General features: G+C 50.6%; 1 protein-coding gene across 7 annotated transcripts in view; it reads right to left on the bottom strand.

Annotated features, from left to right (window-relative positions):
* Positions 1-13306: 13306 nt before the first annotated feature.
* The window catches only part of FAM163A (family with sequence similarity 163 member A), a 76967-nt gene continuing 63341 nt past the window's right edge, over positions 13307-26932 (bottom strand). For 4 of the 7 annotated variants that reach the window (XM_032318764.1, XM_032318765.1, XM_032318762.1 and 1 more), the window contains 4 exons: positions 21498-21588; positions 18324-18345; positions 17248-17362; positions 13307-16698 (listed from right to left, as the gene is read on the bottom strand). In XM_032318764.1, coding sequence (XP_032174655.1) covers positions 16291-16698; positions 17248-17340 — 501 coding nt within the window. In that variant the 5' untranslated portion in view covers positions 17341-17362; positions 18324-18345; positions 21498-21588 and the 3' untranslated portion in view covers positions 13307-16290. The other 3 variants (XM_032318767.1, XM_032318768.1, XM_032318766.1) reach the window with 3 other exon arrangements.

The following is a 26932-nucleotide window of genomic DNA, read 5'->3' on the forward strand; positions in this document are numbered from 1 at the left end:
GCAGTCCGATTTGCTCCAGCTCTGCCTTCTGGGGGAATATGGACATTTGCGTCCATTAGGGCTTGGATTAGGTGGATGCCCTGTACTGGGGTAACCCACTACCCTGCCCCAGCCTCTCCAGACACTTGATCAGTTCCAGGTCCCTTGTGACCCTTACCTGCTGGCTTCCCCACGTGCAGAACTCAGGCCGTTAGCTGCTGGGGGTGGGGGAGGGTGTGGTCCTCCAGGTCCATGAGCTGAACCACCTGCATAGCCTCCTGGGGGTTTTCCAGAAGTCCAGACTCCCAGAGGTGACCTGTTGGCTTACTCCATCCTGTGCCTTGGGTCACATGCTGGCAATGGCCTCAAGTATGCACTTTCCTCCTCCAGCTCAGCCTTCAGGGCGATTATGTGCACTTGTGTGTGATTAGGCTTGAAATGAGGCCAATGCCAGGCACTCCTAACCTGCTCCTGTGACTCCCACTCCCTACAGCCACCTTTTCCCAAGTTCCTGGGCCAAAACGGCTCCTTCGACTGACCCTCACTGCTTGTGCATGAGTGTCTATACTCTGCAGCCGGCCTATGGCTGCTGGAGTATATCAGGACTTCGGGGTTCAGGCTGGTCCCCAACACCTGCATAGCTTCCAGGATACAGAGTGCCCCCTCCCCCGAAAATCTTTCTGAGGTATCAGTGTTAAACTATCATCAGTCCCAGTGGGAAAAAAACTGCTTTTCCCCTTTGCTTTTTACCCCTGCTTCTGTTCTTACTAGGACCTGCACCCCATCCTGCACATGCTTCCAGCCACGTCTTCCTTGTGTGGAACAAAGAGTTAATGATGTCTCTGAGGTCTTCCAGCACAGTGGTTTCTAAACCATGGGCACTAGACATCTTGACGCCAAGACCTCTGGCTTCAAAGAATGAGTGACTTATGATAGACACCTGGATCTTGTCCTCATCCCAGCCACTTCCTGGATGCCTGAGAGGACACGTACACCAGACTGGAAACACAGATAACACTCAGGGTGCTTTCCTTACCGAGTCTCCTGGGACCACCCCCCACAGGCGGCCCCAGGTCCTTGGACCCAGCCCACTGGCGTCATTTTGACCATCCCACACTTCCCACGCTGGTTATGTAGTTGAGTTTTCTATAGCTCTGTACTTAGGGAAATAGGCTCATTTGTGTAGGTAAGCCTTGGAACTAGCCAGATACCAGGTACCACCCCCACCCCCCAGAGCCTTTTTTGTGAACTAAACTCGTCCAACATTGCCCTGTGCCAGGTTCCGGACTAGCCTGAGCTATGAAGCCTGCTTATGCACCATATGCACCAATAAGCTGCTTTGGGCCGACCCAGCCCTCCAAACCCATACAGCGCAGGCCAGACGCCCTGCGTAGCCTTCTGCAACTCGGGATCCCACCTCCTGAAAACTGCTCTGAGGCAGCAGCTGCAAAGAGGGACAATCAGCCCCCTCGAGAACAGAACGCCTGATGGGCCTGTGCCACAATCAAGGCTCTCGGGTGTGTCTTACTGAGGCGACCCTGGCCAGACCTCCCATCCAGCCCTGGCGAGGCAGTCCAGATTCTTTCTCTCTGCCTTCCGGGGGAATAATCACATTGGGGGTGGGAGTAGGGAGGCACTTGGGTGGCTCAGTCGGTTAAGCATCTGCCTTCAGCTCACGTCATGATCCTGGGTTCTGGGATCGAACCCCGAAACCAGCTCAGCAGGAAATCTGCTTTGTCCTCTCCTTCTGCCCCTCTCCCTCCCTTAGCTCGTGCACGTGCATGAGTGCAATCTCTCCCTCTTCTCTCAAATAAATATAAATAAATAAATCTTTAAAAAATACAGATGCACATTTGTGTAGGTCAAGGCTTGGAATTCAACAATACAAAGCCCCAGGCGCTCACTCCTGTGAGCTCACCTCCCCAGGCACTTGCCAGGCTCCGGGTCTCTAGCTCCCTGAGCTGCGTGGTTCACACAGAAGCAGTGTGTATCATCAGCTGCCTCTGAGCAGCTGGCGGAGGGGGGCCAGGCCTGTGAAAGTTGGGCGTATCCCTGACTACTTGCACTGAGTCATCAGCTGAAATGGGCAACAACAGAGAGTTCCCAGTGGACCTGCTGGGGTCCTGGGCCTTGTGGTACAAGAAGGCTCCCAGATGTCTCTTATTGGAGTACACCACCACCAGTTTGCCCAGTTTAGCCCTATCTGTAAACCAGCCAGTATCCTCTCATCTTCAATCCATAAAAACATGTTAGTCAATGCTTTTCTTTCCAGTATTACCTGCAGTGTCTATTTGTTTTTATGTCTTTAAAAATCCATAGTTCAGTCCAGTACTGGGAAAAGACTTCCCACTCCTTCTTATGGAGGCTCATCAACTAAACTTACCCTTAGCCAAGGAGCACTTTCCTGAGCTGAAGAGCGCATTGTGCACTTGAGGAGTGGCGGCCTGCAAAAGGGCAGTGTTGGCAAGAGGATGGAATGCTTGCCACGGCTGGTCCATACTACGTGAGCCCTCCCTTTCCAGGCCCTCTCCCTGCCCTAAACTCCGTCCCAGTGTTATCAGCACAAAACTCCCGGCAGCTGTCCCTGTTGGTCAGATTAGAAGCAATTTAAATTTATTTCCCATCCCTGTCACGAAAGAAAGAAGCATCTCTCACCCTGACTTCCAAACACAGGTGCCTTTTGCCTTTTTTCTAGTTAAAAAAAAAAATGGGTTTTGCCAATATTCATGTCAAATTTCTTGGCATTCCTTCTTTTTCCTTAGGCAACCCTGACTGCTTTTGCATCTGTTTCTTTTCTTTTGTTTCCTTTTCTTTTCTTTCCTTTTTTGAGATTTTTCTGGTGGTTTATTTTGTAGCATTATGTTTACAATGCAAATTTATAATTTACAATATTTACAATGTTTAAAGCATTATAGGTACTTAAATGTTTGCCTGAACATGAACTATGACTATTATTTAAATACTCTAATAGACTATTGACTATTAGTTAAAATGACCTATATAATAAACACTTGCACACACACACATATGCATACATATACTTTTGGCTACTGCACTCACTTACCATGACCATAGGCGGGCACTATTAAGAAAACCAATAAATTGCATTTCTTTCTTATGGATGTTGAAGAAAATGCCTTATTCCCATGGGTTGTCTTGTTTTACTGAGAAGGAATCTTTTTCGTCTTTCTCAGTCAACTGATTCTTGATTGGTTCCAAAAAGACCCAGTTTATACAAGTGGCATGTGTCCTTAAGGATGGGACAAGAAACCGCCCTCCTTTAGCAGTAAGTCTAAGAGCCAAAGAATCTTGCAAGGGTCAGGTGACACCCGTGACACCCGTGGCCATCAGTGGAGTGACATAGTGCAGTCGCCAGGCCTGGAATCTGCTATGCCCTCCTTCACTATTTCCTGTGTGCCCGTTCTTATTCACGAGGCTTTCTTGAATCAGAGAGAGAGGGAGGTTGCAAGTCAGGCAGAATTACTCCCAGTCTGGGGTGTGCTGGCTGGGCATATGTTAACCCTAAGTGTGAATAACATTCAGCTGTGTGTCTGGAATGGAAGAAGCCAGAGTGTCTTCAGAATTCCTGCCTTAGAATATTGTCCAACCAGAATTAACGAGTCGAATAGCCCTCCACACCCCTCACCTACCCTTCTCCTGGCTTCCCGGCTGCCCTGTCCACACCCAACGAACACTGGATCTGTTGACAGACATCTTTTGTAAAATAGTTCTCTACCAAATCTGAATTTAGTTTTGAAAATCTCAAAGATTCAGTCCTGCAGTTTAGAAAAACAGGAACCCTCAGGAATACGTCTTAAAAGGCAAGCTTTCATTGAAATGGGCTCCCAAGAATGCGGCAAAACAGAGCCTGAAGGCAAAGAACACAAAATGTGTTAATAGTCGTTCCATAGACCAGTGGAACAGAGAGCCCAGATATGGATCCTCAACTCTATGGTCAAATAATCTTCGACAAAACAGGAAAAAATATACAGTGGAAAAAAGACAGTCTCTTCAATAAATGGTGCTGGGAAAACTGGACAGCTATATGTAGAAGAATGAAACTCGACCATTCTCTTACACCGTACACAAAGATAAACTCAAAATGGATAAAAGACCTCAACGTGAGACAGGAATCCATCAGAATCCTAGAGGAGAACATAGGCAGTAATCTCTTCGATATCAGCCACAGCAACTTCTTTCAAGATATGTCTCCAAAGGCAAAGGAAACAAAAGCGAAAATAAACGTTTGGGACTTCATCAAAATCAAAAGCTTCTGCACAGCAAAGGAAACAGTCAAAAAAACAAAGAGGCAACCCACGGAATGGGAGAAGATATTTGCAAATGACAGTACAGACAAAGGTTGATATCAGGATCTATAATGAACTCCTCAAACTCAAACACACACGAAACAGGCAAACATATCAAAAATGGGCAGAAGATATGAACAGACACTTCTCTAATCAAGACATACAAATGGCTATCAGACACATGAAAAAATGCTCATCATCATTAGCCCTCAGGGAGATTCAAATTAAAACCACATTGAGATATCACCTTACACCAGTTAGAATGGCCAAAATTAACAAAACAGGAGACAACATGTGTTGGAGAGGATGTGGAGAAAGGGGAACCCTCTCACACTGTTGGTGGGAATGCAAGTTGGTGCAGCCTCTTTGGAGAACAGTGTGGAGATTCCTCAAGAAATTAAAAATAGAGCTTCCCTATGATCCTGCAATTGCACTCCTGGGTATTTACCCCAAGGATACAGATGTAGTGAAAAGAAGGGCCATCTGTACCCCAATGTTTATAGCAGCAATGGCCACGGTCGCCAAACTGTGGAAAGAACCAAGATGCCCTTCAACGGATGAATGGATAAGGAAGATGTGGTCCATATACACTATGGAGTATTATGCCTCCATCAGAAAGGATGAATACCCACCTTTTGTAGCAACATGGACTGGACTGGAAGAGATTATGCTGAGTGAAATCAGTCAAGCAGAGAGAGTCAATTATCATATGGTTTCACTTATTTGTGGAGCGTAACAAATATCATGGAGGACAAGGGGTGTTAGAGAGGAGAAGGGACTTGGGGTAAATTGGAAGGGGAGGTGAATAATGAGAGACTCTGGACTCTGAAAAACAATCTGAGGGGTTTGAAGTGGCGGGGGGGTGGGAGGTTGGGGCACCAGGTGGTGGGTATTATAGAGGGCACGGATTGCATGGAGCACTCGGTGTGGTGAAAAAATAATGAATACTGTTTTTCTGAAAATAAATAAATTGAAAAAAAAAAAGTAGTTGTTCCCAGCCTCGCAGGTTTGTGGGGAGGTGACTTTTTCAATACATAAACTCACCACTGGAGGGTGTTATATACTTCTCCAAATACACTGGAACAGACTGAGGCTCCCGTACTGTGAAAACTGACCGGGGAGGATGGGTGGGGCTGTGAATTATTTACCTATTGTATGTAATAAAGAGGCTGTCAATCGCAAGTTGCAGTCTGAGTCATAGATTGGTTGATACAGAAGCTGACAAAGATTCTTGACCAAACTTTAGTCATGCTCTGCAACCTTCCTATAGGTCCATCTGTGCACTTTCTTGTAAAATACAGCTTGAGTACAAACCCTGCTAAGTCAGGTTAACCTGAACCCTACCTGCCCCCCAATATCTCATCTGGCTCCTCACCCTCCAGCGTCCCCCACAGCTGGTCTCCAGCAAGAATCCTGTCGGGTGGGTTTAATCAGAAGCTTCCCTCACCCCCGATGTGTCCCTGCCCGTGCTGTATCCAGAGTCAAGCCTGACCATCCTGACCCCCAGAAAATCCCACAGCAGGGGTCCCTATGCCTAGCATGAGGGTCCTGAACAAGGTCTGCCTTACCATCCTTAACAAGTATCACTGAACATTTTATTCTCTAACAATGTAGCTTCATCAAGCTACTCGAAAAAGGATATTAGCTACTGAGTGACCCTAGGCTACTCTGTGAAAAGGAAACAGAGTGGGCAGATCCCCTTTAGCAGAGGCGCAGGGCACTCCATACTGAGAAATCCACCCTCCCCGTGGGATCTGTAGGGACTGCAGAGGCCCCCCTACCCACAAACACTTAAAAATGAGACACTTAGGTGGACTTTTTCTGACCTGTAACCTGACACTTTCTAGGATCCCTGATTTTCTAGCATCAATGCAAATCACTATTTGAGGGGAGACATCTATTCAGCAATGTCTGTTATTAGCAAGTTACCCGAGGTGGCATTGTTAAGATCTCACGTTAACATCCCTCTGTCACTCCAAACATGTAACAATAATAGATAAAATATTTCAAGGGAACTTTAAAAACAGAGCCAGACTCAAAAACAAAGACGCGTCTTTGGGGCACCTGGGTGGCTCAGTCATTGGTGAAGCATCCAACTCCTGGTTTCGGCTCAGGTCATGATCTCAGGGTCACGAGGTCAGGCTCTGTGCTCAGCAGAGAGTCTGCTTGAGATTCTCTCCCTCTCCCCCTCTGCTCCCCCCAACCCCCTGCTCATGGGTGCAGGTGCACACCCACTCTCAAATAAACAAATCTTTAAAAAAAAAAAAAAAAAAGCATCTTTGAGGATCAAAAACAGAATAAAAACAAAGTGGCAAAGCCACAAGGACGTTGCATCCCATCAGGCAGGGGCTGCTGGACGCTGGGAACAAGGCTGCCCCCTGGAAGGCAGAGGGAGTTTAGTTACATAAGCAAGAGGACTTGTTGGCAACTCCTGCCACTGGTGGTGTTACCTGCAAATACTCAGTAATTATGTTGCTTCCAGCAGCTTTAAAAAAAAAATCTGGTTTGAAAGTCCCCCGTAAGTATGCTATAAGCCAGTTTCATAATTTCTTATACGTGATGTAGTATGTCTTTGGCTGAACAAGGTGATTATGAACCTGAGCTACTGTCCTTCTGCTTATAGACAGTAATTTTGTTACACAATGTGGGGTGATAATTACACACCAGACACATTACTAGGCAGTGTGAACACATGTCATATTTTTCTAGTTACTAAATCCCCCTGTTGGCTCTATTGGCAGGGATAATTGGGTGCCACTTTGTCAATTTTCCATTCTATTTCTTCAATCAGATTTTCGCCATATTGCTTCCTGACAGAGCCAGAAATTTCTCAGAAAGCAAGAAAAACAGAAGTGTCGATGAATTCATGAATCTACCATGCTGTCAAAACCATTACCAGTGGTTTTCAAATGTCCCTTTGTACATGGTACTGAATATTATTTAATCATGGAAGTTAACATTTATATTGCACTTCTTTTCTTCAGACTGGATTCTTTATTATATCTGATTCATAGATGCACTTATACATAATTTTGGAGTTATTTCCTTCCCATGAAATTTTGACATCCAATTTTTAATGAATACTTACAGGTTGTGAAGGATTTCTAATGGGACTCTTTTCTTTAAAAATGCATGGCCTAAATGGAAATAAATATCTAAAAATTAAATGTGGTTTTAAACAATAGTATCCCAAATAATCATGGGAAGATTAGAATGAGGATATCTAATCACTTAATGCTTTGTTTTATTTACTTTTTTCAGCTTTATTGAGATATTATTAACAAATAAAATTATATATAATTTAGGTATATGAGGTGATATTTTGATGTATGTATATTGTGAAATGATTACCACAATCAAGCTAATTAACACATTCATCTCCTTCCCTGGTTACCTTCTTTTTGTGGTGAGGACACTGAAGATCTTAGCAAATTCCAAGTATGCAATACATTGTTATTGCCATACATTAAATCCCAGAACTTACTCATCTTATAACTGAAAGTGTGTGCCCTTTGATCTATGTTTCCTCATTATTGTTTATATTTTAATTAAGTGGTGTTTGTCTCATCTTATTTTAAAAAAAATCCCTCTTAAGACCCATATCAACTGTCAATTTGTTTCCCTATTGTGTTCAAGTACACAATTTTTTTTGTACATTGAATTAGCAACTTTCAGTGTCACAACTTACTGTAACATTTTACTCTTGTGATACTAATAATTTGTTAGCTTAAATGATTAATTGATATGATTGATAGGATTAAATGATAGCTTTTCAAATCTGTCACATTATAGATCCTGAACTGGATTGAGGCATGTACACCATCCAGAGGGTCTCAACCACAGCACCATCTCAAGGCTCTGTCCTTGGGGAACAGCCTCTGAGAGCTGGGAAGGCAAGTGGAACCCACATCCCAAGGAAGGGGAGAGGATGAGGAGCCTCTGAGTGTCAGGGTCCAGCTCATAGTCTCTCAATAACCTCCCAACACTTGAATAACCAATAGGTTCTTTTCACTTTAGCTTTAAGTTTCTTTGCATAAAGCCTGTCAGTCAAGAAGCTGTAAAGAAAAGAGAGCATGAAATACTAAAATAAAATGGTCCAAGTGGTCATATAGTCAAACCCCCTCCTTTTACAGGTTTGGGAAACTGAGGGACGCCATGGCCATCTAAAGCCATGTGTTTGTCACTGCAAAACTGAGACCAAACCCGAGATCCTGGCCCCTAGGCCACTGTTATTTCTGCTGTGGAGACACCTAGCAAGTGAACTAGAGAAGCACAATATTTAAAAGAACCTACTGCTATATCAAAAACATAGACGGGGCGGGGAGTGGGTGGGGAGGGGGGAAGAGGGGGTAGGAGGAGGGTAAAAATGTAGAGCTTTGCATCCAAACTTAAATTGCCATCAACTTTAAAAAGGTAAAACTTTGGGGTGCCTGAGTGGCGCTCAGTGGGTTAAGTCTCGGCCTTTGGCTCAGATGATGATCTCAGGGTCTTGGGATCGAGCCCCGCATCAGGCTCTCTGCCCAACAGGGAGTCTGCTTCCCCCTCTCTCCCTCTGTGCCTCTCTGCCTACTTGTGATCTCTCTCTGTGTGTGTCAAATAAATAAATAAATAAATGATCTTAAAAAAAAAAAGGTAAAACTTTGAGCTATAAGATAATGAATTCATGGGTACCTGTGTGGCTCAGTTGGTTAAGGGACTGTCTTCGGCTCAGGTTGTGATCCTGGAGAACCAGGATTGAGTCCTGCTCCCAGTTCCATGAGGAGTCTCTTCCTCCCTCTGACCTTCTCCCCTCCCATGCTCTCTTTCACTCTTTCTCTCTCAAATAATAAATAAATAAAATCTTAAAAAAAAAAAAAAAGATAGCCAAGTCATGGGGATCCAATGAACAGTGTGGTAACAATACTGTAGAAAGTAGAGCTTTACGAAGACACAGGATTCCAAGTCTGTGCCCACAGATGGTCTGTAATCTAAGGAAGGAGGCAGAGTACACCCACAAGACAGAGTGCATGAGCAAATACGGTGACCTGGGGACGGAGAGGAAGGCTCAACAAACATGTGCAGCATGAAGAGCGTCGTGGAAGGCTTCCCAGAGGTGGTAATAGCCGGCTCCTTGCTTTCTTTTCTCTTTGTTCAAGTTGGACCTCAGGGGCAGAACGTGAAGTCAACATATTCCGCACATCGTAGCCGATTATCACTTACCACGGTTCTATGCCAGGATCCTTCCATGCTTTGTATGCTTTTTGCTTGCTTCTCCCCATCCCATTCCCTTCCTTCCATAGATGCCATTCTAACATTCAGTATGACCCATTTTTTTGGGCATGAGTAGATCTCAAAAGGCTCATCACTATACAGCAACGACAAATTTATACCTATATGTGGTGATGGGTGTTAACCAAACTTATTGGGGTGACCATTCTGCAATAAATACAGATATCAAATTGGTATGTTGTATACCTAAAACTAATACAATGCTCTAGGTCACTTATATCTCAACTTTTAAAAAGTTAAATAAATAAATACGTATGTAAGAGAAACTACTGCTGGGGCACCTGGGTGGCTCAGTGGGTTAAAGCCTCTGCCTTCGGCTCGGGTCATGGTCCCAGGGTCCTGGAATCGAGCCCCACATCCGGCTTTCTGCTCAGCAGGGAGCCTGCTTCTCCCTCTCTCTCTGCCTGCCTCTCTGCCTACTTGTGATCTCAGTCTGCCAAATAAATAAATAAATAAATAATCTTTAAAAAAAGAGAGAGAGAGAGAGAGAGAGAAGCTACTGTTGAACTATCCCGCGATATGAAAGATTGCTGTTTGCCCCAACTGATGGCTTTACCAGCACTCTGGACTTTTTTCAGAGCTCCCACACACACCCCCAGATTTGTCATGTTTACTGTCTTAAGCCCTGAGACCATGGGACCAGCAGCCCAGCTGGAAGGAGGGGTGGAGGGGGAGCTATAGGAGCCCCTGTTTGGTCAGTTCATCTACCCAACTGACTCACAGTTCCTGTCCCCCTCCCTCGCTACCTGGGTCTGTTGCTTCCCACCACCCCAGAGCCAAACCAGCCCTCCAGGCAGCAGCCAATCTGGGCATTACCAAGAGTGTGGGCAGCAGGTGGGGCAGAGCTTCCAGGCTGGGAGGGAGGGCCCAGGAGCGGAGCCTGGTGTGGAGCTAGAGAAGGGGGGTTGCTCCCGGCAGTCTCTGGGAGGTAGGTTGGGAACAGTGTCTAGACATGGGTCCCAGTTTGCACGCATGTGTGCTTGTTTCCCATGCTCCCACTCAAGGGACAGAGCTACTGTTGGTCCTGCTGCCCCAGGAAGAGACAGTCTGCACTGTGCCAAGTCCTGGGAAATAGCCATGGCTTCCTGGGCTTGCGGCCTTGCCCACCCAGCTCAGGGAGTTCTGAGCAGCCATGGTGCTTCTGGTTCAAATCCAAGGCCTTTGAGAGGCACCAGGGTGGGTGGACGCCACTCTACCCGGTCGGTCTAGGACTCTTGAAAAACACGCATCGGAGAAAAGCCAAGCCTTGAGCGGCGGATGGGTGACTTTAGATTCCTGCCTTCTCCCAGCTGGGCGTGGGAGCAGGAGGAATGGTGGGGTGGTTTTGTAAGAGTTTGTGAAGCTTCTCACTGGAAGAACCAGTGAGTGACCAGCTAATTTGGTTAGGGTCTGTCCTGGTGGCTGAGCAAATCCCAAAAGAGACCGAGCCTAGCGAGGAGGTGACAGGGAAACCGGAAACCTCAGATGTTACGGAAGGAGCGTGGCTTTGAATGGTCTGAGCTCCACGCTCCGGATCGGCTCGGAGAGCTGTCCGAGGTCGCCCCCACCCGCCCCCGCCGCAGGCAGCCCAGGACCCGGCTCTCATGCCCGTTACCCACTCCGTTGCAAACTGGCCACGGAATCCTTTCCTCCAGGGGCTCAGGCGACAACCTCATTACATGTCTGCCATAGTCATGGGCTTCGTGTAAATAAAACCTGCTATTCCCTCTTCTTCAATATTGTCACCTAAGCCCACTTCAAGGACATGTACAAAGGGAACAAAGGGGTATTCCCTACACTCAAATTTTTCTAGTTCACTTATATTTATGGTATGGTTCTATTTCTTTCTCTCCCCTTCTGAATACACCTGGGGTGTTTTGTTTTGTTTTGTTTTGTTTTGTTTTGTTGTTTTGGGGTTTTTCGGGGTTTTTTTTTGGTTTTTGTTTTTGTTTTTTTAGTTTTTTTAATGTTAAGAATGGTCTCATGATAGGGAGAAATGCATCCTGCTTCCTTTAGCAGACTTTGGGCACTGCAGACCACGTGCGGAGCATAGCGCTGAGCTCAGTGGTGAATTCAGCCCTCTGTGAACATTCTGTCTACTGAGGAGATAAAGGGCAGGATCAGCCCTCCAACTTAGAATGCCACAGGGAGGTAGAGATAGGCTGTTTGGGTTATCCAGAAAAAGGGAGAGATCACTGCAAGTGTGGTCAGAGGAGTAAAATGTTAAATCGTGGAAAGGCTTAAAGGACAGGGGAGATTTGCACAGGTGGAGATGGGTGCATGGGGTACGGGTTGTAAGTGAAAAGTCATTTCGGGTTGGATGAAAATTCCTGGTGTTTTTGTTTTTGTTTTCCTTTTTTTTTTTTTTTTTTTTTTTTGGTTGGGGGAGGCAGGGATCCTCGTTTATTTGTGGAGAAAGAGAGAGCACTCATGCAAGGGTGGTGTGTCAGCAGAGCGAGACAGAGAAAAGAAAAAAGGAATCCCAAGCTGACTTCCTGCTGAGCATGGGCCTGTTGAGGGGCTCAATCTCATGACCCTGAGATCAGGACCTCAGCCAAAATCAAGAGTTCCACGCTTAACAGACTGGGCCACCCAGGTGCCCCTGCCTGAATGCTTTTCCGATACCTGATGCACACACATTCCCTTGACTCCCCGGGTGTTCAGAAACCCCATGTGCCTTCAAACCGCTGTTTGGTTGAGTCCCTGGGGGGAGTCTGGTGACGGTTAGCGGGCACCTGGTTTGCTCTCCTTTCCTGCCCCCTTTCCCTCCCCTCTCAGTGGCCAGTGGTCCACCTGCTGTGGCAGTGTGAGAACTAGGAAGGGGACAGGTGGCTGCTCAGTGGAGCAGGCCCCGTGCAGCAAGGTCTACTGCCGAGAAGTTTGCCGGGATGGCCCTCGTGCCCGGTTTCCGTCTGGGGGCCTGTGAGTGGTCTCCCTGAGGCCTCTGCCGTCCACCCAGTGGACCTGAGCTCAGGACCTGAGCATGCAGGTGGCCGGGGAGGAAGGAGGCCAAGCCTCCAAGCTCCCACTGCCGCTGCCGGGCTCCACTCACCTAGCCTTGCCCCTCCCGGCTGGTTCATTCTCTCCACTGCACAAATCCTCTTCCTTTTCTTCTTAAAATATGCTGCCTGCCCAGGCCTCCCCCCACCTTTCCCACAGAGTTACATTCCAACACACTCATCTGTGGAGTTCCCTTGAAGTCAGGTTTTGCTTAGGAGAGTCCATCGTGGGAAAAGGGGAAGGGACGACCCCTCTACAGCCCACCTTCCTACTGGTTTGCTAAGACCCAGCTTCTGGCAGGACAGGCAGGGGGCCCTCCTCCAAAGCTTGGTTTTCATTCCATGGTAAAACACAGCTGTTAAAAATAATTCAAACATGAGTGGTCACAGAGGTTCTATTTGGGGTAAAAAGCTTTGGACACGGTGGTGATAATTTATGTAATTAATGTAATTAGTGCCACTGAGTCGTGCACCTCAAAATGGTGAAAATTGTAAATGTTATGTTATGTATATATTTTACCACAACAAAAAAATTGCAAAAAAAAATATATATATATATATACACGATATGAACCACGGCCAGTTAACCTTGTTTTCCCTCTGATCTTCCAACCATTGACCTGAGGGAGAGAAAATTGCTCCACACTTGTAGTGGAGAAGGCCCTTTGCCTGTCAGGAGGTGGGGGGAGTCCCCTGGGGGCAAGGAGCAGGGCTGAAGCTTGGGCTGCTCCCCAGTGAGGCTCCCTGGGCCCCTTCCCCTCAGGGGCAACGGCAACTACACTTCACAGCCCTTCCCCAACAAATAACACATCCTCCCTGGGCATGAGCTCTAATGGAGGCAACGTGGTGGACACCCTGTTGATGAAGAAGTAGGAGTGGAGAAGAAGCTGGTAGATTTTGGTGTTGAAAATGGACATTTGGGGAAATAAAAAGGAGCATTCACTCTTAAATCCATGCCCGGCTGCCCCCTCCTTGGGTGAATAACAGAGGATTCTGTGGGATTTCTATTTCAAATTCCTCATTTATTTGGACATTCACTTGGTTGTGACTCCAAGTTATCAAAGATGCAGGATGGGAAATCTGTAGCGGGAGCAGTGACATGGAGGCAGAGACAAGATGGCGGAGAGGATAGGGTCTTCATAGCCTCTCCTTCTCTTCCTGTTAGGGTACGATCTGAAAAGTGTCCAGATAGTGTCCCATAGCACAGACACCACAACAAGAGTGTGCAGCGCAGTTGAATGCGTAAATTCCTCTTCCATGGGTAAGGCCCTCCCCACAACAGGGGGGCGGACAGGCAACCTGGAGATCATGCCCCATGCGCTGTGGGGGTGTGTAGGGGAGAGCTGTGGCCCATCATCTCTCCAGTGCCCCAAACCCAGATTTCACATGTAGGGTGACAAGATCTTGGTTGGGAAAGCTACGGGAGGAGAGGGGACTCTATAAGATGCTTTTCCCTCAGGGACCCCATAGATCAAAACCAGAAGCAGGTGAGAGCTGACTGGACTGTCTTAATTTCTCCAAAGGGAGGAGGAACAACAATACTATGGTTTCGTGAGGAGCAATGGCCCTTGCTGTGGTTGACTGGCTGTGGAATTCCCGGGCAGCAAGGCACAAGGGCTGGTCATCAGGAGGCCACAATGCCTGTCAGACCCAGCAACTCATATCAAGTAGGGAGTGGGCTTGGCCCAATAAGGACTGGTGATGAGACGGCATGTGTTAAAGTTGCTGTTCTACACTGGTCCGTCTGGACTGGGAGACAGACCTCATGACCTCCTGCCTAGAACTGCCTCCTGGTATAAGGACGTGTAACCGTCTGAGATCACCCAGGGGGAGAATCAGACAAACGTGTTCGCTTTTCACTGAACAATTAAAATCGTTTTGCCTGCTGACCCCATATTTCAAGGTGCTGGCTTAGTCCTCAGTCCACGTCCCTGAGCACTGGATCAGGCCGTTGGCAGGTGCATCCGGCTCCTTCCAGGACTCAGGCAAGGAGGAGCCGCATGGTTGGCAGAACTCTTCAGGGAGTCCTGGCTGTTTCTTAGGGTCCATCTGAACAGGTCTCCTTTTCCTGGAGAAAACTGGCTCTCAGAGAAGATAAATGACTGTTCCTAGAGCCAGTGAATGACCTCAGTGTGACCAGACCCCAGGTCCGCTGATCCTCACCCAGTGGGCCCTAATGACAGCTGAGATGCAAAGTGACAGGTTCCAGACAGAGGAAACAAGAGGTGTGGTGAAGGCTCCCCCTCCTCCCCCTCTCCCAGGTGCACCCAGCTTCTCTCAATAGCTCCTTCCCTGCCCCACCCTCTGCAGCAGGCCCTGATTCAGAAGCGCCAGGGGTTAGGCGTGCCCTGAGAAGGAGCAGGACCCCTAAGTTTAGAGGCAACTGGAAAACTCATCAGGTATTTTCCCTCAGGCCACAGAGGAGTTCTAAGTGGGAACTGAGGGCCAGGCTCGAGCAATTAACAGGCCCTCACTGGAGCCTGGAGGGTTGGGGGAGTCCAGCGGAGGGAGGGCAGTGAGCATAGAATCTGGGGTGGGGGGGTGCTGTCCCCAGGGCAATGAAGTCATCCAGCCCTATGACAATGTGGTTGGGTGCCCAAGTAGAGCGCTGGGCCTCCGAAGGGGGTTGGGGGCTTCACGGCTGCAGCACTGTCCCTGGGAGACTGCAGGCCCTCCCCATACCCGTCAGCTGCTTGCTAGGGGACTAGCCACATCAGTCACCTTTCCCTCACGCTGTCTGAGGTCAGATTTCCCTTTCTAGTCCATGCATCAGAGCCCTTCCACTCTGGGGCTCCCAGAGGCTGCACAGCCCCCCACCCCCTGTGATGTGTGCGGGCGGTGACAGGTGTGTGCCCACCTGAGAACACACACACCCTCACAGCACTGCTCCCCCACCGCTCAGGGTGGCCGACCCAGGCCCCAGAGACATTCAGCAAGAAGGTCTCACTCGCCCAGCTGTTCAAACTCAGTAACAAAACTTCAACAAGGTTCTCCAGCAGCGGCAGCTGGTTCCGGAGGCAGAGAAGGAGGACTGGGGAGGGGTGGGGCGGGGAGACAAGGTTAGGCTTCCCTTTTTTCATGCATTCCCCACAAAGAACCTTATACCATGGCCTTCCAAGTCCACTCAGGGTGTCCCACGAGGAAGGGGAACATAGCAGGTTCCAGAATCAATGTCCACATTGGAACAGCGGCAGGGACCGCAGTCCCCATGATCACCAAATACAATACTGGCTTGGGACCTGGGTCTCGGTGTCATTTCAGCAAGCAGGTCCCAAAGAGGTCCCCTGAACACCTTCCACCCCCTTCTCAGATGCTGACGTGCCCTACTTCTCACACCTCTCCTCACCCTGGGTCCCTTTTTTCTTCCATCCCTCAAGGAGTCTTGGGGTGGAGGCAGCCTTCACTTAGCTTTCCCTGCTGCTCGTCCTCTCACAGTCCAAAGCTGGGGGGTAGCAAGGGAAGCAAGAGGGGTTGCAGTGGGGCTGGTGCTAGTGGAGGAAGGTTCAGGCACAGAAAGAGGCCCGGCTGCCCACTCGTCCTGCCAGCCCCCACCTACGGGCCATGGGGCCAGGCCCTGCCCTGTTCTCAATGCACTGGGCAGCTCTCATTCCACTGTGGGGCAAGAAAAGCCAAAACAAACAAACAAACAACACTGAGATGTCCTTGTGGGCTGTTGGAGGGGTCCCCCGCTGCTCCCTGGTGTTCCTGCCGGGACAGCAGTGTAGGTAGGTACGTGGAGGGGTCAGGGGTGAAGGGGGTTACACGTCTGTACTAATAGCCCTTGGATTGGTGAAGGCCTCATGCCCAGAGCCTGGCCACGTCACCGGGTAACTCTGGGGCACTGCCAACTTGAGGGGCAGGGGTCCCCCTTCCTTGTAGTACGTAGGAGCGAAGGAGAGCCTCTCCCCTCCGCCCCCATTGGGCACCATGTCAGCCGTCCGTATGTAAAAGGGGGAGCTGTACGGGGAGCAGGCGGTGCAGTGGCCGGCCGCCCCCCCACACGGCTGGCCGCAGGGCTCGCTGGTGAGAGGCGCCAGGCCGCCTCGGCCATCGGGGGCTTGGGAGCTGCAGGCATTACAGCTGGGGCCTCTGGGGTGTGGAGGCAGGTCGCGCTCCTCCTCCTCCTCGTCTGCATCTCCGGCTCTGCTCTTCTTGCAGCAGTAGTACTGAGGGGACAGTGGGGAGGGACGCTTGAGGGCCGAGGCTCCCCTTGTGGGACACAAAAGCACCCATGCCCCTGTCCACCAAGGACACAGCACAGAGCGCTTTTTGATGACTAAAACTCAGCACCAGACACCCACATCTCACCAGCACATACTCCCAGCCTTGCTAAACCAATACCTTCCCTTTTCCTTCCCCCTACCTAACCCTAACCCTAATCCTGCAGGATGAGGTCGAGAGAAGCAGGACCTCCATGTCTACTGAGAACAGGGGTGGGGCCACAGATCCCCCAGAGGGGTACCCTTCCCACCACTCCCGAAATCTCAGCTATGCCAGAGACACGACACAGTGACCAGCTGTCTTCCCAGCACAGCCTCTTTGGAGAACCCCTAAAGTAGACAGAGTGTGAGAGACACACGGCTCCGGTCTGGCTACCCTCGATTCCCAGCCCAGCCCCCACGCTTCCTGGCTTTGAGGTTTGTCACCCTGGAAGCGGGTCCAGTTTCTGCCCCTAGAATGGGGACATGGTTTGCCAGTGGCCTCCGGGGACTGACCTGGAGCCTACAGTAGCACAAGACGGCAATGATGCAGAGGAGGATGACTGTAGCTAGGATTCCGCCAGTGATCACAACTGTTCCCGCTGTCATCCGCCCGATGCCCCATCAAACTCTGCAAAGACGTGTGAGCACAGGGAGGTGAGGAGCCGCCACACTGCGCGCAGGGGAGGGGGAGGGCGGGGAGGCCTCCTGGGACTTCCTGCATAGGTGGAGGCAGGGAGGACCTGAGGGCAGCGGGACGAGAAGGGCCACGGGCACTGAGACACCGGGGGCTTCCTGAAGGCAGAGAGAGGCTGCAGCCTGGGCCAGGCTAACCTGGGGGGTGGGGGTGGGGGAGTCACAGCTGAGGTGGGAGTTGGGGGGGTCACAGCTGAGCAAGGGAAGAGTGGAAGCAGAGTACTAACGGAGAGCATAATTCCGCTCTTGGCCTCTGCTCAGTTTCAAAGCTTGCCGTGCCTTTCTCTAATTCTCCTTCTCGCATCCTGCTCGGCCTGGCCTCACCTCATGGCTCCATCCAAGGCACGAAGATGACAGCTTCCTTTCCTGGGGGCTTAGTCTGTGGCACTGCCCTAAGCTCTCCCCACTCCTCTCAGGTAACCCTCAAAATACCTTTCGGGACAGTTCGTTATTACCCCTGTGTCACACATGATGAACTGCGGCTTCGACTGGTTTGGCTGAGGTTCTGCCCAGCTTGGCTCACCCCGAGGCCATGCTCTCAATCGCACAAAAAGCAGTGGCCCCCCGAGCCCCGGACTCAGGTGGAGGGGACAGGGGCTGAATCTCCCAAGTTCCACCTGGTTCTTCCCTGACTCCAACCCACACTCCTTTTGGGGGCATCTCTGTCCTCTTTCCAACTCCTGTGCAAGACAAGGGCAAGGTGAACCCAGAGGGAGTGGGCAACAGGCAGCATTCTGGCCCCCGGACCGTGGCAGCGAGGCTAGAGAATGGTCCTGCTAATGGGGGTGAAGCTCCACCTCCCCCCAGGCACGTGGGGACAAGGCTGGTGGTGCCCCTGCAGCGGGAGGGCGGGAGGAGCCTTGGCATCTTGAGGAAGAATGACCATGATCACTTACGTTCAGTGACGGGAACAGAGACCTGCAAGACAATAACAGGAACAGAGCTATTGGGAGAAGACTGTTGCCCCTGAAAAAGGCCCCAAGAGTTAGACTAGTCCGCAAGCCCCCCTCCCTACCACCCACACTCTGCCCTGGTCACTGGGAGCGTCACAGACAAGCCCGCAGCTCCCAAGTCAGCCTCCCCTGTGCCTCCCACTGCAGCCTGAAGGACATTTCACTCAGGTGTCCCCCTGGGATGTCCAACTCTGGTACTCTGGTACCTGATGTGACAGCCTAAGTCATCACCCTCTTTCGAGGTGGGCACCCCCGCCCCCCCATCCCCCGTTCGTGCTTCTGCCAGAGGAGGCTGCTCGTTACTCGGAGGCCAAGCAGGGCTAGAAGGTGAGCGACAGTCCACGCCGGAAGCCGTAGGCCCTACTGTGTCCGCCTGGAGGAGGGGCGCCTTGTTCTTAACTCAGATACCTTCTGTGGCTCGCCATCCTCACGCACCCCGCCACGCTTTGCCTGCCCCGCGTGCCGGCATGCTCACCCCCTGCGGTCCCCCTCCATGAATCCTCTCTCCACCAGGCAGGCCCAGTTCTTAGGAGGCTCCGGGCCTAGGGTTGACAAGGCACTTTAACGTACCTTGTGGTACGGCCTAAGACACACAGAGCAGGGGCTGTGGGGGCACCGAGCAGGGAGCGACTAACTACTTGGGAAAGGCTCCTGGAAGCAGTTTCGCTCGAGCTGGGTGCTAGAAGCTGAGTGGGAACTTGACCCATAGGTAGACAAGGGGAGAGGGCAGGCTCAACAGCCCAGGTGCCTGAGAGACCATGGGGGCCTCCAGGAGCTGTAAGGACTCTGTAAAGGCCGGGTAGGGTAGGCATCAAGTGGGAGAGGCTGGGAGCCAGGCAAGGATTGGCATCCCACTCTCTCGGAGGCCACAGGCGTTCCTGAGGGGCCGCTGGTAGCAGAGTGCATAAGCCTGCTTTGTCCACCTGTTTAGATCCTGCCCACCCTCCAGCGCTCTGAGAGACCCCCTGGAATCCCCATCGTAGTGCTCTCTCTCTTTCCCTGGATTCCCACTTCAAAACCTTTCCATGGGCCACTTTCCAAACCCTCTCTTGGTAGGATACTTGTTTGCTTTCATGTGGGAACATCTTGACTCCTCTGGTACATGAGAAGTCCTTTGGGATCAGGAGCTGTGTCCGATCCGGCTCCTGCCCCTGCAGTGTTATACATGGCAACGTGCTTGATGAACCGGTGTCTGCTAATCCTCTGCCAAGTATAGGCCTTCCTTCCCTGGCCTGACAGTGATGACCCTGATCGACCACCGGGGGGCAGCAAGTTGCATGGCTCAGCTCCCATCTGGTCTCGCAGACTGGAGCGTCCCCTGTTCAAGTCCAATTTGACTGACTTTGCCAGATGCATGATGGTTCTTGCTTCCGGAATTTGCTAGGCATTTGTGGGGGGCGTGATAAGGGGCGGGAGATGAACCTCAGCCTTGGGAGAATGTATGTGCCCTCATGACAACATGTCTGCCCTTGACCCTGCTTGCCCGGACACTCACCACGTAGGGCCCTTTGAGCCAAGAGAGGCCTGTGGCGTGACCTGAAGCGGAAGGCAGCAGTGACTCACTCTACCTGCAAGTCTTGGCCTTGCCCCCTGAGATATTAGCCTGTTTTAGGATACAGGGAGTGAGGAAGCTATATAAGAACACAGCCCTCCCTCCTTCTGACCTCCACGCCTGGCCTCCCCTCTTTGGGTACCATGCAGCGGTTCCACAGAAGTGGCTGGAAAGTGGGGGTGCATGGCAGAGGCACACATCTGAAGGCCCATCGGAGGCCCAGCTGTGCCATTTAGCGGCTGCCCCATCTTGGAGGCTGACCTCCTTTCTCACTTGCGAAAGAAAGCTTAACAAAAAAACTCAGCTTACCAGTGTGCCTGTGAGGAAAAAGTGGGAGTCACGTATGCAAGAGCCCCTTGGGTACTATAAGAGAATCCTTCAAACCAGTCATTTGCGGGGGAAAAGGACCGCCCAGACATTTTAGATGTCGGCTTCAATGTGGCCTTATAGTCAGGAACCCAGAAGTCACTTGTGAAGGACACGTGGGGAACAGGCCGGGACCCAGCCTCTTGTCCTGCAGACCCTGTGGTCACAGTACAATCTAGCATTTAAATCCCCATCTCCAAGGGCTCCTGTCTTTGCAGGTGGGTTCATTTTCTTGCAACTAATGCAAATGAATCTAAACGGCACTCTCCAGTCTAAACACTGCTTCCATTTCCATCTCTTCCTGGGAGGGGCAGGCTCTAAGACAGCCCCAAATGAGCCCTGCCTCTTGTAGTCATGCCTAGTGTGCTCCCCTGCTCTCGAGGGGCATCTGACACTTGCTTCTAACCTACAGATCACAGCAAAGGCGATGGGATGTCACCTCTGTGAATAGACTGTATGCCAATTTTGGCCACCTTCTTGCTGCCAACTCCTTCCCTTGCTGGTTTGCACGCAGCAAGTTGCCATGTTGGGAGGCCCCTGTGGCCAGGGACGGGGGTGGCCTCTGGCCCTCCGCCCAGTGACCTAAATCAAGCTGGACAATCACAAGTGAGAGCGGAAGTGGGTCCTTCCCCAGGCGAGCTTCAAGATGAAACTGAAGCCCCAAGACACCTTGAAGGCAGCCTGATGACAGGCCCGGAGATGGTGACCCAGCTGGCCATGCCTGGAGCCCTGACCCACAGATGCTGTGAGCTGGTCCATGTGTGTTGTGTCAAGTTGCTAGGTTTGTGGGAGTCTGTCATGCTGCAAAAGATAACAGATGTACCTCGGAACCCCATAAAACCCCCACATGCAGGAGAGAAAGTTGGACCTTTAAGTGATTCCCCTCAAGTCATACAATAGCAAGTCAGGACCCAAGGGTCAGTGTTGTGTAGTTTTCATCCTACCCAGCTGCCTTCTACTGAGCTTCCCAAGGCCGGAAGCAAGAGGTTCCCTCCCAGGGCCCAGCAGATGGGTTCTGTGGTAGCCAAGTCCGGGAGCAAGGGCAGCCAAAGAGGACAAACCCATTGCCAACTAAAGATTCCCGGGACCTGCCCTGAGACCAAGGTTTTCTGGACCTCACTCCCCACCAACATCCCTCCCCACCCAGGGCCCAGTCACCTTCTCCTGGGGGTGAGGCTCAGCCTGCTCCTCACACTTACGCAAAACAGCGGGGCAGTGACGGCTCAGTCATGCAGGCTGTGCCCGAGCAGACAGAGGTTGGGGGTGCGTCATGGCCATGGGCATCAGTTCCTGCCAGAGAAGAGAGAGGAAAATCTGTGAGAGCTGGAGAGGGAGGGCAAGAGCACAGACAGACTCCAAGACTGAGTGGACGTCCCCCAAAGGGACTTGTCTGTTGGCTTCCATGGCTGCCTCAGTCTCTGAGACCCCCCAGCCTAGGAACCTGAAGACAGGCTTGTAAGGCCACATGCCATTCTGTCCTTGATTCCTTCCTTCAGTGCCATTGTGCGGAACCCACGGCCCAACACAGTAGCAGGACACTGGGCACGAGCCTCTGCCTATTCTGGGAAGCGAGGCTTAAGGTGGGGAAGGGGGTCTAGCTACTTCTGTCACACTCTCCTGGAGAATTCTGGCCTGTCCCCTGGCAAATGTGTCCTTGTTGCCTACGTGGCTGATTCTTTTCTCTATGGCCGCACATACCTCTCTCCCATTCCCTCCCCATCCTTCCCTGGGCCTGTCCATACTCCTAGTGCCCACAGCCCCACACTCCTGTCTCTCACTCCTAAATCCCAACCTGCCTCAGGACAGCATGCCTACAGGACAGTCGGGTCACACGCTCACGCTGGTGTGCCGATGGAGGAGGGGTGGCGAGGTCCTACCAGGACATTTACGAATCCAGTGCAAGCTAATCATTCCCTGAGGTCCCTTAAAATGAAAATTCTTTAAATATCCACTTGACATGATTTCCAGGAGAGTCTGGGCCTTAGACTGGGAACAGAAGAGTGGGAAAGAGGACACTCTCCAGTGAGGCTTCCCTCGGCTCATTGCCCTGAGAGGGTAAGGCCCCGCTGGGGGTCTTGTACTGGGAAGGGAACCCAACTGATAACTGGATCCCCACAGCCACCCTCTACAGGGATGGGCTGACCAGTGCAGGGCTCTCTGTGGCAGCCGCAAGCTGGAGGTCAAGGGCACACTAATGTCTCAAGGCCTGGATCTCATCTAGTTCAGCAGGCCTCAGGAGCAGAACTCTGGGAAAAGCTGAGAAGGCCCACGTTCACCCACAGATTTGGCCCAGGCCCACCCTCACGTCTCCTCTAGATCAAGGCCTTTCTGCCTATGATCGACCCGGGATGTTGTGGGCGCTCAGGCTTTCTTTTCTCAAAGATGTTCTTATTCTCATTAAAATGGCAGTCACGGGTAGCTGGATATCCAAGGAGATGTTTCCTATCTAGGTTTTTTGTTTTTTGTTTTTTTAAGATTTTATTTATTTATTTGACAAACAGAGATTACACGTAGGCAGAGAGGCAGGTGGTGGGGGGGCAGTCTCGGGAAGAAGGCTCCCCACTGAACAGCGAGCCCCACGCAGGGCTCAATCCCAGGACCCTGAGATCATAACCCAAGCTGAAGGCAGAGGCTTAACATACTGAGCCACCCAGGCGCTCCTCCTATCTAAGTTTTGACTGAGATGTCAACTGATAGAAACAAGAGGATGCCCCATGAGTTTGGGACAGGTCCCTCTTCCCTAGCCCCATGCAGGGGAACACACATGGAAATGCCAATAGTCTATTTCAGGATCCAGGAGCCTTTCTCCCACTTTGAAAAAATACAGATGGGTCAAAAATTTGTGAAGATATGGTGTGGAAGGTTTCCTTGGCAAGTTGCTGCTGAACCATTAATCCCTTACCTGAGCCCCCAAGGGCGGCAGGCCTGGGGCTGGCGCGGGCTGGCTCTCCTGAGTCCTGTCTAGGAGCGCCCCCCGGAGGCGTGACAAGAACTGCGACTGGACATCCAGGTGCCCTGGGGCTGAGCAAGAGGCTGCAAGAGATGCCTGGGACAGGGCTGATGTGTCTGCCTGGGGTAAGGGAGCTGCAGGAGAGAGGGGCCCAGCAGGCAACCTCCAAAGAGCCCACATACACAAAAAATATACAAAAGCAAGAGCCCTTTTGAAGCTTCCCCTGCTCTCTGACCGGTAAGAATTCCCCATTTCGATGTGGCAGCTCGTGAAACAGACCCTCTTGGGGGTGGTGGGAGGAAGGGAAGAGGTGGGGAAGTACAGACAGCAGAGGGACATGGCACACCACCCCTGCAGCTTTCAACCCAAAGCAGATCCAAACTGGCCCAAATGAGAACACGCTGTCAGTGATCCAACGATTCCATCTTCTACTTTGAGATTGTAGCTGTAGCTGAGTGGTACCACAGGCTATCGTCTAAGAGTGGGTGACAAGAAATGGGACTGGCCCACGTTTTCATCCAGAGGCAGGAGAAAATTTCTTCCATGGAATACATTCTTTTTTTTTTTTTTTTAAGATTTTATTTATTTATTTAACAGAGAGAGATCACAAGTAGGCGGAAAGGCAGGCAGAGATAGAGAGTGGACAGGAAGAAGTCTCCCTGCTGAGCAGAGAGCCCAATGCAGGGCTCGATCCCAGGGCCCTGGGATCATGACCTGAGCTGAAGGCAGAGGCTTCAATCCACTGAGTCATCCAGGTGCCCCCACGGAATACATTCTAAAGTAAAGGGATGCTCAAAGAAAAAAAAAAAAGAAGGAAGGAAAGAAAGAAAGATGTTTCTTAAGCACAAATCATACATTATACTTATTTAACCTACCAGCTACTAAGAGAAAAATGATCCATGGAAATGGAAGGACTCTGAGATCTGGCCCAGTATCTATTTCCTAGATGAAGAAACCAAATCAGAGAGGACATGTGACTGGCTTCACCACACACAGCAAGATAGAGACGGAGCAGCAGGGCCACAGGGAGTGGACCTCCTGGCCCCAGGCCAGGCTGGCCATGAGGCTGCAGTCTCTCCCGCACTTACTTCACCAGGAGCTAAGGTGGCTGAAGTAGTGTCTTCCAAATTATCTTGACAGTAACAATCACCTGAGTCAGGTGTCAAAAAACAGACTCCAGACCCACCAAGGCAGCATCTCCAGAGAAGGGGCCCAGGAATCTGTGTTTTTAATGGGCTTGCGTCTCCCCATCTGGCCCCTTTTAAAGATGATGTAGGAATGAAAGTCTTTGGGAGGATTTCAGGCTGCAGGCAGCAGGGGGTTGTGGGGGGGGGGGGTAGGTGACCTTGCAGAGCCTAGGGCATCATCTGCTGCAGCCCAGAAAACTGGCTCTGGACTGTGTCCTTGAGGATACCGGGCCAGAAGGGAAGAGGAAAGGAGGAGTACAGGAGAGCTATAGGAACGAGGCAACTGTGCTCGCTTCGGCAGCACATATACTAAAAATAGGAACGTGGCAACTCCGGGGAGGGGGTGGGGCCCCCTAAAAGGTCAGTGATGGGGAATCTTTTTTTTTTAATTTTTAATTTTTTATTTTTTAAAAACATATAATATATTTTTATCCCCAGGGGTACAGGTCTGTGAATCACCAGGTTTACACACTTCACAGCACTCACCAAAGCACATACCCTCCCCAAGTGATGGGGAATTTTAAAGGCCATTCTTCCAGGAGAGGCTTGGGGGAGGGGAGGGGAGGGGCTGCAGAGAGAAAGGCCACCCAGAGAAGATGTACTGGGAAGTGAGGGTCCCACTCCCCCACGCAAGGCCAGGGATCTGTGACTTCAGCTCACTGAGGCAGAGTCACCTGCTCACTGCTTGAGCGACATGGGCAGACAAGGCAGCCACAGCTGGCCACAGAATGTGTAATTAACGACCGGCTGCCCCTTGTTCCCCGCTCAGGCCCCCTGAGGAGCACAAGTTAATTGAGTGAGGCCTAAGCACCTCTGATCTCAATTTCTTCTGAGGCAATTAAAGCTTCTGCAATCATTTATTAACTCGTGAAATTGACACAGCAGGTTAGCAGCCAGGGAGACAGGGGCCAGGTTTTCTTGTCTGTTACCAGTCTTCCTAGACTGCAGTCCTCAGGCCAGGTCCGCAGAGGGGAGGAGGGGAAGGGGTTCCTATGCCTTTGTGCTTGTGGCCCTGACCAAGCCCATATCCCCGGAAGGAGGGCGTGAAAAAGGGCAGCCAGATGGGTTCCTTTGTCCCCGGCGGGTGACGACAGCAGCGGAGAAGAGGTCTTTCCAGGACATACAAGGAATCCTTGCAAATCCTCAAGAGAAAGAAGGGAGACTTGACATCCTAAGGGGCAATGAGGCTACCAAGAAAGTGAAGAGATGCCCACACTCACGGCTAATCTGAGGAATGCGGACGGTGGGCTCTTACTTTACTCTGGTAGGACTGGCAAAAATCAGAAAATGGGCTTGTCAACGTGGGGGGCTTGGGGGGTAGGAAAAGAATAAATGAAACAAGATGGGATTGGGAGGGAGACAAACCATAAAAGACTCTTAATCTCACAAAACAAACTGAGGGTTGCGGGGGGGGGGGTGGAGGAAGAGGGGGGGTTGGGTTATGGACATTGGGGAGGGTATGTGATATGGTGAGTGCTGTGAAGTGTGTAAACCGGGTGATTCACAGACTTGTACCCCTGGGGCTAATAATACATTATATGTTTATAAAAAATTTTTTTAAATTTAAAAAGAAAAAGAAAATGGGCTTGTGCCCAGGGCTGGAGTGGCCGTAGGAATTTAGGGGCAGGGCTGGTAAGGGTGTAGCCAGAGCAGCCCCTGGAGGGAGAGACCCGTGTCCCTTAGCCATGGTAAGTCCGCACAAGAAGCAATTCTGCTCCTGAGTCTATGTCCCCAAACCTTATCAACACAATATAAGGGGTCACGGGTGAAAGATGCGCATTGCTATGTTGTTTATGGTGCAGGGAATTGGAAGCGAGCTCAAGGGATCATCATGGGGGACTGGGGGAGTCATGTCAGGCTGATGCCACCTCGCAGGGTAATACAGCTGTTGAAAGCACTGGGCCAGACAGACCAGAGAAACAGTGGTAAATCTTAGCATGGCACTTAGTGAAAAAACAAACAACCAAAAGCCAAAATAAACAGAGTGAGCTAATACTGTCTCCATAAATTTAAAATGCAAGTGTACAGATCAACAATTCCCATTTTCAAGAACACAACCAAAAAAATGGGTCACACTCAATGTTAGAATGGCTGTCTGTGAAAGGAAGGGAACGGGACGGAGAGAAGCGAAGCGAAAAGCATACAAAGCATGAAAGGAGCCTGGCATAGACCCATGATAATCTGCTATGATGTGTGGAATATGTTAACTTCACCTTTTGCCCCTGAGGTCCAACTTGAACAAAGAGAAAAGAAAGCAAGGGGCTGTTACCACCTCTAGGAAGCCTTCCACGATGCACTTAATGCTGCAAATGTTTATTGAGCCTTCCTCTCCATCCCCAGGTCATTGTATTTGCTCATGCACTCTGTCCTGTGGGCATACTCTGCCTCCTTCCTTAGATTACAGACCATTTGCGGGCACAGACTTGGAATCCTGTGTCTTCGTAAAGCTCTACTTTAGTTGCCTGGAGTTCTGTGCGTTCTAGACACAGGAATGACC

The sequence above is a fragment of the Mustela erminea genome, chromosome 17 (genome assembly GCF_009829155.1).
Source record: "Mustela erminea isolate mMusErm1 chromosome 17, mMusErm1.Pri, whole genome shotgun sequence".
NCBI classification, from domain to species: Eukaryota; Metazoa; Chordata; class Mammalia; order Carnivora; family Mustelidae; genus Mustela; species Mustela erminea.